Here is a 10,687-nt window from a genome sequence, read left to right as displayed (position 1 = left end):
GGAGTCAGGGTCTGACTGGCTCACATCAAGGTTTCCTCAGCCTCAGGTCCACGTTTCCTTGGCCTTGGTCTCCCTGTAATCACTGCCTGCACTTTTCTGCTCTAACAAGGCCATGGGGAGACTTTGTCAGTAATGTCCCTCAGTGGAATCATTAAGGCTGTGAGAGGCTTTGGAGTTTGCATCAGACTTGGACTACTTGAAAAGCTGCTTCAGCCACTTAGCTCCTCTGCCAGGGGCAGCAGGGCTGGGGGCACTGCCTGCAGCTGGCATGGGGGAAGGAGAGAGAAGTGGGAGAGAGGTTCAGGGCAGCCTGGGGGGGAAGGCAGAGGAGAGCTGGCAGGGAGAGAAATCATCAGAGCCACCTCCCCACGGTAGGTCTCTGGGTACAGGGCAATGCTTCGGCATGCCCTGCCAGGCTCTCCTGGAGCTGGCACAGCCCTCAGCCGATGGGAGCTGTCAGGAGTACAGTCAGTGTTGGAGTTGAAGGGCATGCAGGGCTTGTGTGCTGCAGGGTCAGCGTGCAGGGCCCGAGGGCTCCCTTCTCTTGGGGCTGGCTGCAGGCTGTGCAGCCAGGGGTGCAGGCAGGGGTGCCCAGGGCTGTGGTGCAGAGCAGGGTCCCTGCTGTGCCCCAGGGGCTGTGTGCCAGGGCAGGGCCTCTGCTGCCTGCCAGGCTCAGCACTCAGCCTGGCCAGGGAGCTGCCCAGGGGCTGCGGGGAGAAGCTGCGGGTGGAAGGAGCTCCCCCGGCATGGCAGGGCAGGGTCCTGCTGCTGCCCAGAGCCTGCTGCCAGGGACAGGCTGCTCACAGCCCCACACCTCCCCAGGGCACTGCACAGCAGAACTGCAAGGCAAGACCTACCTGAAGGCAGTGCACCTTCTACAATCTCTGCTTCCATTTTCCTACCTGTGTTGTGAGTGAGAGGGATGGTAATGGAGCTGTAGTATCTGTATAAGAAACTAAGGCTCCTGGAGCATTGCTGCTGCTCTGAGGCACCTCACACACCTTAGCCTACAGACAGTACCAACATCAGCTTTGTTGTTTTTTGAGGAATTATTTGACCTTCTCCTCATGACCTGCAAACTGGGAGATGTCCCTGGCCAGCAGACTTCTCAGATCACTCCAGGTTCCCTTCTAAGTGTTGCTGCAGACCAGGGCTGACTGCCGCAGAGCTCACAGCAGAGCACCCTGCTTGTTGTGGCACCCTCAGAGCAACAACCAGACATAAGACAAGGAGCAGCAGAAAGATCCTCCTGAAATGAATGAGGCAGTGTTTTGCTTTGTGGGGTGTTTCTTGAGATATGTAGTGGTCCAAAAGAAGTCCTTAAATTTTGCACTGTCATTTCTTCCTTTTGTCAGGCTCCCTTGCCCAAAGGTAGGAAATGTGTAACAGCAGCTCCATCACTGAGTTCCTCCTGCTGGCATTTGCAGACACACGGGAGCTGCAGCTCTTACAGTTCTGGCTCTTCCTGGGCATCTACCTGGCTGCCCTCCTGGGCAACGGCCTCATCATCACAGCCGTAGCCTGCGACCACCGCCTTCACACCCCCATGTACTTCTTCCTCCTCAACCTCGCCCTCCTCGACCTGGGTGGCATCTCCACCTCTGTTCCCAAAGCCATGGCCAATGCCCTCTGGAACATGAGGACCATTTCCTATGCAGGATGTGTGGCACAGCTCTTTCTGCTACTCTTTTTCCTTCTAGCAGAGTTTTCTCTTCTCGCCATCATGGCCTATGATCGCTACGTTGCCATCTGCCAGCCCCTGCACTACGGGACCCTCCTGGGCAGCAGAGCCTGTGCCACCATGGCAGCAGCTGCCTGGGGCAGTGGCTTTCTCAACGCTGTGCTGCACACTGCCAATACATTTTCAATACCTCTTGACCAAAGCAATGCCCGGGACCTCTTCTGTGAAATCCCCCAGATCCTCAAGCTCTCCTGCTCAGACTCCTACATAAGGGAAGCTGGGATGATTGTGCTTACTGCTTTTCTAATGTTGGGGTGTTTTATTTTCATTGCTCTGTCCTATGTGCAGATCTGCAGAGTTGTGCTGAGGCTCCCCTCACTGCAAGGACGGCACAAAGCCTTTTCCACGTGCCTCCCTCACCTGATCATTGTCTCACTGTTTGTCAGCACAGTCATGTTTGCTCACCTGAAGCCCCCCTCCATCTCTTCTCCTTCCCTGGACCTGGCGCTGGCAGTTCTGTACTCGGTGGTGCCTCCAGCAGTGAACCCCCTCATCTACAGCATGAGGAACCAGGACCTCAAGGATGTAATGTGGAAACTGATGACTGGGTGTATTTCATAAGCCATAAGCTTACTGCATTTTTCTGAAAATTGCTCATAATGTTACTCATGATAGGCCAAGCCTGGTTTCTATTCTTGTCTTGCGGTATTTTTTTCCCAGTTTATTAGAATTGTTGTTTACCATTAAACCTCACTATTCATTGTGCCTGTGTATTTAAACCCATTTCACCCAATTATAATGACTCTCACTCACCAAGGTGATTGGCTCCAGGGCAGACACCTTCTGCATAGGAGCAGGGGAACTGCGGTGTGCAGGGGTTTCCCTTCAGTACTGCCCCCCTCTGTAGTTTGAAGACAGCCCTTCAGGAGCCAATTGGGAGACCCTAGGGAGCATGAGCAACCAGAAATGCTGTGCACAGAGCAGGCAAACAAGACATTAGGTACCAGTCAGGGCATGTTGTGGCAGTCTGTGTGGCAGTTCATGCAGGCAGGGTGCTGCAGTGAGTTCCTGTGACAGACCGCTCAGGGCAAACAGCAGAAGGCCACCTCCACACTTTCCAGAAAGGAGGTGGGGACCCAAACTGAACTTCCAAAAAAGTACACAGCTGTCCAGGTGTCAGGCTGCAGGGAGTGCCAAAGCTTTACACCACCGTTGGACAGCTGCAGAGACAGCAATTGCGTAAGATATGAGCAGGTGGAAGACCTGCTCTGCATGGTAGCTGAGCTATGAAAAGAGGTTATAAAACTTATGAACATCTAGGATTCAGAGAGGGAGATAGACTGTTGATGCCTAACTCTGGCCTCTGTGGAACAAGAACAGGCACCAGGAATTTCCCAACTCAAAGGGAATGAAGTATCCATCCCTCAGCAGACACAAGGCAGAAGGATATGAATGAAAGGAAACAAGTCCAGGCTCGAGGTGGCTGGTAAAATCCTCCTTCACCCATATCACCCTATCAGGTAGACCTGAACAACAGATATAAGGCCCTGGAGGCTAAAAGGCAATCGATGGATGGAGAAGGCTACAATCCCCCTCCACCAGATATATTGCTAGGGTTGGAAAGGCCAACCCCCTCTATAGTGACCACAGACAGGAGGAAGAAAAGGAGAGTTTTAGTTGTGGGTGATTCAACAATCAACGAAACAGAGGGTCCAATATGTAGAAGGTACCCTCCTCTAAGGGAAGTCTGCTGCCTTCCTGGGGCCTGGGTTAAGGACATCACAAGGAGATGACAAGGAGACATCATTAGGAGATGACAACACCAATGAATTATTCTTTGCAGAACTAAGAGATGCCTCGAGATCAACTCCCCTTGTCCTTATGGGGGACTTCAACTTGCGAGACGTCAACTGGGATCACCACATGGCTGACACGAGTAAGTCCAGGAGGTTCATAAAGCACCTAGATGATAACTTCTTGGTTCAGGTGCTAAGGGAACCAACTAGGAAAGGTGCCCTCCTTGATCTGTTGCTGGAAAACAGAGAGGGTCTTGTGGGAGACGTGGCAATTGGCGGCTGTCTCGGTCATAGTGACCATGAAGTAGTTGAGTTTAGAATTTATGGTGAGAGAAGGAAAACTGCCACCAAAACTTCAGCCCTGGATATGGGGAAAGCAGACTTGAGGCTGCTCAGGGAACTAGTCAGCAAGGTCCCCTGGGAAGGTGCTTTTGAAGGTATAGGTGTCCATCAGTGCTGGTCAGTCTTTAAGCACTGCCTCCTAAAAGCACAAGATCAGGTGATTCCAAAATATCAGAAGGCAGGTAGGCAGGGCAGAAAGCTGGCCTGGCTGACCAGGGATCTTCTACTGGAGCTTAGACAGAAAAAGAAAGTGTACGGCTGCTGGAAGGAGGGTCAGGTGACGAGGAAGGAATACAGGGACACTGTTCGTGTTTGTAGGGAGAAAATTCATGGGGCCAAAGCCCAACTAGAGTTGACGTTGGCCATGTCTGTGAGAGATGATAAATAAGGGTTTTTTAGATATTTTAATAGAAAAATGAGAACCAAAGAAAACATAGGTCCGCTGCTTGACGGGGAAGGTCTCCTCACAGACAATGACATAGGCAAAGCAGAGACGTTTAATGCCTTCTTCACCTCTGTCTTCAATGCTGATGATGGGCTTCAGGACCCTGGGTGCCCTGAGCAGGTGGACCAAGACGGTGGGAATGACAAACTCCCAACCAACCCTGAAAGTGTGCAGGATTTGTTGCTCCACCTGGATCCATACAAGTCCATGGGTCCAGATGGGATTCATCTCAGGGTGCTTAAAGAGCTGGCTGATGTCATCACGGGACCTCTCTCAATTATTTTTTAATGATCTTGGGAATCTGGAGAGGTCCCAGTAGACTGGAAGCTGGCAAATGTTGTCCCAATTTTCACGAAGGGTAAGAAAGAAGACCGTAGCAATTACAGGCCTGTCAGTCTCACGTCAGTGCCTGGTAAAATTATGGAGAAGAAGTTACATGGTCTAAACTTTTGGGTAGACTTGTGCAGTGCCAGGAGTTGGACTTGATGATCTTTATGGGTCCCTTCCAACTCGGGATATTCTATGATACTGTGATTCTATGAGACTTCCCAGCTTGGTTCAACCCTCAGACTATTACAGATTGCTCGTCCTACATCTGGAAGGAGAAGAAATGGCAATGCATAATCTGCGAGCAATCAAAGGGACTTCAAGGGTTTGGGATCAGGAACTCGGGTGTGCAGGTCATCTTATGCTCAACTGCCCCTGATACTTTCTTGCCCTTTTTGTACCAATTTTCAAAAAGGCCAAAAAAAAAAAGACCCTAGCAACTACAGGCCTGTCATTCTCACGTCAGTGCCTGGTAAACTGGTAAACAGCCCAGAGAAAGCAGTCTAGGAGGTTTCTGGAGGGCATGGAAGATAGCTTCCTGACACAGCTGGTTAGTGAGCCTACCAGGGGTGGCACCCCGCTAGACCTTCTCTTCACAAACAGAGAAGGACTGGTGGAGGATGTGATTGTCGGGAGCGGTCTTGGGCAGAGTGACCACGAAATGGTGGAGTTCTCTATTCTTGGCGAGGCCAGGAAGGGGACCAGTAAAACCGCTGTATTGGACTTCCGGAGGGCTGACTTTGTGCTGCTGAGGACACTGGTTGGTAGAGTCCCTTGGGAGGTGGTTCTGAAGGGCAGAGGAGTCCAGGAAGGCTGGGCGCTCTTCAAGAAGGAAATCTTAATGGCACAGGAACGGTCTGTCCCCACGTGCCCAAAGACGAGCTGGCGGGGAAGAAGACCAGCCTGGCTCAACAGAGAATTGTGGCTTGAGCTTAGGAGAAAAAAGAGGGTTTATAATCTTTGGAAAAGTGGACAGGCCACTAGGGAGGACTATAAGGATATTGAGAGGCTGTGCAGGGACAAAATTAGAAAGGCCAAAGCTCATCTGGAGCTCAATCTGGCTACTGCCGTTAAAGACAACAAAAAATGTTTTTTTAAATACATCAACACAAAAAGGAGGACTAAGGAGAATCTCCATCCTTTCCTGGATGCGAGGGGAAACTTAGTTACAAGAGATGAGGAAAAGGCGGAGGTGCTCAATGCCTTCTTTGCCTCAGTCTTTAGCGGCAATACCGGTTGTTCTCTGGATACTCAGTACCCTGAGCTGGTGGAAGGGGATGGGGAGCAGGATGTGGCCCTCACTATCCACGAAGAACTGGTTAGTGACCTGGTACGGCACTTGGATGTGCACAAGTCGATGTGGCCGGATGGGATCCACCCAAGGGTACTGAGGGAACTGGCAGAGGAGCTGGCCAAGCCACTTACCATTATTTATCAACAGTCCCAGCTATCGGGGGAGGTCCCAGTTGACTGGCAGCTAGCCAATGTGATGCCCATCTACAAGAAGGGCCGGAGGGCAGACCCGGGAAACTACAGGCCTGTCAGTTTGACCTCAGTGCCAGGGAATCTCATGGAGCAGATTCTCTTGAGAGTCATCACGCAGCACTTGCAGGGCAAGCAGGCGATCAGGCCCAGTCAACATGGGTTTATGAAAGGAAAGTCCTGCTTGACAAACCTGATCTCCTCTTATGACAAAGTGACGTGCTGGGTGGATGAGGGAAAGGCTGTGGATGTGGTCTACCTTGACTTCAGCAAGGCTTTTGACACCGTTTCCCACAGCATTCTCCTCAAGAAACTGGCTGCTCTTGGCTTGGACTGGCGCACGCTTCGTTGGGTTAGAAACTGGCTGGATAGCCGAGTCCAAAGAGTCGTGGTGAATGGAGTCAAGTCCAGCTGGAGGCCTTGGTGATGGAACAGGTCATCTTGAATGCAATCATAGCATATGCAGAACAACATGGGAATCAGGCCCAGTCAGCATGGGTTCATGAAAGTCAAGTCCTGCCTGACCAACCTCATCTCCTTCTATGACTGGGTGATCCTCCTGGTGGATGAGGGGATGGCTATTGACTTAGTCTACCTAGACTTCAGCAAGGCCTTTGACATGGTCTCCCACAGGATTCTCCTGGAGAAGCTGGAGGCCCATGGCTTGGACAGGTACACGCTTTTCTGGGTTAAAACCTGGCTGGATGGCCAGGCCCAGAGAGCAGTGGTGAACAGAGTGAAATCCAGCTGGTGACCAGTCACCAGTGGTGTTCCTCAGAGGTTGGTGTTGGGGAGCATCTTCTTTAATATCTTTATTGATGATTTGGACAAGGGAATTGAGTGCACCCTTGGTAAGTTTGCAGATGACACCAAGCCAGGGGACAATGTTGATCCAACAGAGGAAGGTCCTGCAGAACAACCTGGACAGGTCAGATTGATGGGCAGAGGAACAAGGGGTTGAGGTTCAACATGGCTAAGTGCTGGGTCCTGCAATTCGGCTACAACCCCATGCAGCACTACCGTCTGTGCAGAGGGAAGGGATCTAGGAGTGTTGGTCAACAGTTACCTGAACATGAGCCGGCAGTGTGCCCAGGTGGCCAAGAAGGTCAATGGCATTATGGCTATTTTCAGCAGTAGTGTAACCAGAAGGACCAGGTGAAGGATTGTCCCCCTGTACTCTGCTCTGGTGAGGCCACGCCTCAAGTACTGAGTACCTCTTGCTCTGGCCTGGGCAGAGGGGCTGGCCCAGAGGGGCACAGGCGCCCTGTGCTAGGGCTCTGTTGGACCTGGCAGCAGGGATGCCGGCATCTCACAGACCTCCATTTCCTGGTGCCATGGCTGACCCTAGACCTGGGACTGCTAGGGAGGCTGAGTAGCCTTTGTCCCAGCCTTGCAAGGGGCGGCGTAATGGTGGCCATGCCCTGAGCTCCGCAGCAGCCTGTGGCAAGGCAACCATGAGTGTGGCAGCCACAATCCCTGCCTGTCCGCCTCCTGCCACGCTCCGTCTGTCGGCTGCAGCAGAGGGGACTCCCAGCCAGCCCCTGGCTGGGCTCTACCACCTGCCTCTCCAGTGCCATCCCTGCTGCCTTGGGGTGCTCTGTGATGTGCTGGGTGGCCTCACGAGGCCTGCCGGCCAGTACATCTCCTGCAGGGCAACCAGGCTGCACAGAGGCAGGGACTTCACCACCACCCTTCCAGCCCCCTCCCCTCCCCTCGGCCGCGGCCTTGTCTCTGCTGGCAGGAGCAGCCTGGGGAGGTGCTTCCTGGCCTCCCCTTGCCTCCTGCCAGCTGCTGCTCACTCAGGCTCCTGGCACAAACATGGCCGTGCACCAAAACCACCGCTCGTGCTGTCTTTGCTGCCTTGCTCTGCCCTCTTCCTCAAGTCCTCGTCTCTGCCGGGCCCCATGTTCCACAGCCAAAGGCATCCCTTTGGTGTCACCACCCTGGCCCCTGCCCTGCAGGACAGCAGAGACAGGGCAGGACAGGGTACACAGGGGCCTCAGAGATTCAATGAAGCAAACCCCAGAGCTGCATTCAGCTCTTGCACTTTGAACTAGACAGTGTCTGAAGGTGCCTATTCTGTGCTATTCAGGCAGATGCCCCGTGGCTGTTTCTCTCAGAATGAAGGGACCTCGGGACACTCTTTGCGCCACTGGCTTTCATGGCACCCCTAGGGATAGCTGATGGCTTTTGTGCTCACTCGTGTTCCTGTGCATACCATGTGCCTGCAGGTAGCAGCAGCAGCAAGGGATTTCAGGTCCCGTGTCTCCCCTGTACATGGACAGGCCCTGCTCTTCTCCTAAGCCACCCCATCTCCCAGGGAGCCTCTCCCAGGTGAGCCCATCTGTGCTGGCCTCGCCGGCCACTGCTGCAGCCCCTGGCCATGCTTCCCACAGCCCCAGCTGGTGGTGCTGCTCTGCAGAGCCAGGGGGCTGTGGTGCCCGGGGCACTTTGCAGGGCCGTGCTGGTCAGGCTGGGTGTCAGAGCCAGCTAGTGGGGGCCCTGCCACTGACCACATCCCCCAGCTGTGGCCATGGGGTGCTCAGAGGTGCCCAGCCTGGCAGAATGAGGAGCCTCTTTGGACTCTACATACAGGCACTGCCCTGCAGACACACAAATGGTCTCATAAAAAGCATGTCAGACAAGCAAGTCTATATAAGGTTCTTTATTTTGTTTATATTCACAAAGATTCCTCCTGCAGTGTAACCTCTGGGCTACTCTAGAAAGGTACGTACTGAAATGGGAGTGGGATGGTAATGACATTTTTTTGGGCAACATTAGCAGCACTGAAAGAACATTTAAATTCAAACAAACACACAAACAATCCTAACCTAAGCAAAATGAAACAGAGGGAATACAACAACAAAAGAACCACAAAAGCAACAGAAGACTGGTAGTCCTGTAATAAACCAGGTTACAAGTCATATGCAGAAGAGGTTGAGCAGATTGTCGTTTTTGAAACACGTCATCATCAATTTCCTGAGAGCCTCTTTAAGCTCCTGGTTCCTCATGCTGTAGATGAGGGGGTTCAATGCTGGAGGCACCACCGCGTATAGAACTGCCACCACCAGGTCCAGGAATGGGGAGGAGATGGAGGGGGGCTTCAGGTGGGCAAACATGATTGTGCAGAGAAACAGGGAGATAACAGTCAAGTGAGGGAGGCACGTGGAAGAGGCTTTGTGCCGTCCCTGCAGCAAGGGGATCTTCAGCACGACCCTGAAGATCTGCACATAGGACAGAGCAATGAAAACAAAACATCCAGAAGATAAACAGCCAGTGAGAACAAGAAGACCTACTTCCCTTAGGTAGGCATATGAGCAGGGGAGCTTGAGGATCTGAGCAAGTTCACAGAAGAACTGGTCCAGGGCATTGCCCTGGCAGAGAGGCAGTGAAAATGTATTGGCAGTGTGCAGTACAGCGTTGAGAAAGCCACTGCCCCAGGCAGCTGCTGCCATGGTGGCACAAGCTCTGCTGCCTAGGAGGGTCCCGTAGCGCAGGGGCTGGCAGTGGCAACATAGCGGTCATAGGACATGACGGTGAAGAGATAAAACTCAGCTCCAATGAAGAAGAAAAAGAGAAAGACCTGAGCAGCACATCCTGCGTAGGAAATGGCCCTGGTGTCCCAGAGGAAATTGGCCATAGCTTTGGGGAGGGTAGCGGAGATGTCACCCAGGTCGAGGAGGGCGAGGTTGAGGAGGAAGAAGTACATGGGGGTGTGGAGGCGGTGGTCGCAGGCTACGGCTGTGATGATGAGGCCGTTGCCCAGGAGGGCAGCCAGGTAGATACCCAGGAAGAGTGCAAAGTGCAGGAGCTGCAGCTCCCGTGTGTCTGTGAATGCCAGCAGCAGGAACTCGGTGATGGAGCTGCTGTCATTGGACATTTGGTGCCATTGGGCACAGGGACCTGTTCAAGGACAAAAAGGCAATGAGTACTTCCAATAGATTTCTCTGGGAAAAAAAGAAGCCTACTCCATCTTGTATCTAGCCCCCCAAAATCCTTGCCCTCTTTATGGAAGGGTTTTGGCAGATCCCTTTTGTAAGCTTTGGTCAATGCTGGCTGAAGGGGACACTGGGAATATGGGACTGCTATGGGAATGGAAGGAGTCCGTCCTGCCCTACATCAACAAGCAAATATGAACGTGTGTTCAGTTTTGGGCCCCTCGCTACAAGAAGGACATCGAGGTGCTTGAGCGGGTGCAGAGAAGGGCGACGAAGCTGGTGAGGGGCCTGGAGAACAAGTCCTACGAGGAGCGGCTGAGGGAGCTGGGCTTGTTCAGCCTGGAGAAGAGGAGGCTCAGGGGCGACCTTATTGCTCTTTACAGATACCTTAAAGGAGGCTGTAGAGAGGTGGGGGTTGGCCTGTTCTCCCACGTGCCTGGTGACAGGACGAGGGGGAATGGGCTTAAGTTGAGCCAGGGGAGTTTTAGGTTAGATGTTAGGAAGAACTTTTTTACAGAAAGGGTTGTGAGGCATTGGAACAGGCTGCCCAGGGAAGTGGTGGAGTCACCATCCCTGGAAGTCTTCAAAAGACGCTTAGATGTAGAGCTTAGGGATATGGTTTAGTGGAGGGCTGTTAGCGTTAGGTTGGAGGTTGGACTCGATGACCTTGAGGTCT

The 10,687-nt window shown here is 52.8% G+C and overlaps 1 protein-coding gene across 1 annotated transcript; it reads left to right on the top strand.

The window, feature by feature from the left end:
* Positions 1 to 1,378: 1,378 nt before the first annotated feature.
* LOC311428707 (olfactory receptor 14C36-like) lies at positions 1,379 to 2,302 on the top strand (the record flags this gene model as incomplete). Its single annotated transcript, XM_084540030.1, has 1 exon — positions 1,379 to 2,302. The coding sequence occupies one exon, from the start codon at positions 1,379 to 1,381 to the stop codon at positions 2,300 to 2,302; it is 924 nt and encodes a 307-aa protein (XP_084396156.1).
* Positions 2,303 to 10,687: the final 8,385 nt, after the last annotated feature.

This window comes from Aythya ferina (genome assembly GCF_964211825.1).
Source record: "Aythya ferina genome assembly, contig: HAP1_SCAFFOLD_118, whole genome shotgun sequence".
NCBI classification, from domain to species: domain Eukaryota; kingdom Metazoa; phylum Chordata; class Aves; order Anseriformes; family Anatidae; genus Aythya; species Aythya ferina.
Note: the sequence above shows the minus strand (reverse complement) of the source record. Positions and strands in the feature narration are given on the sequence as shown.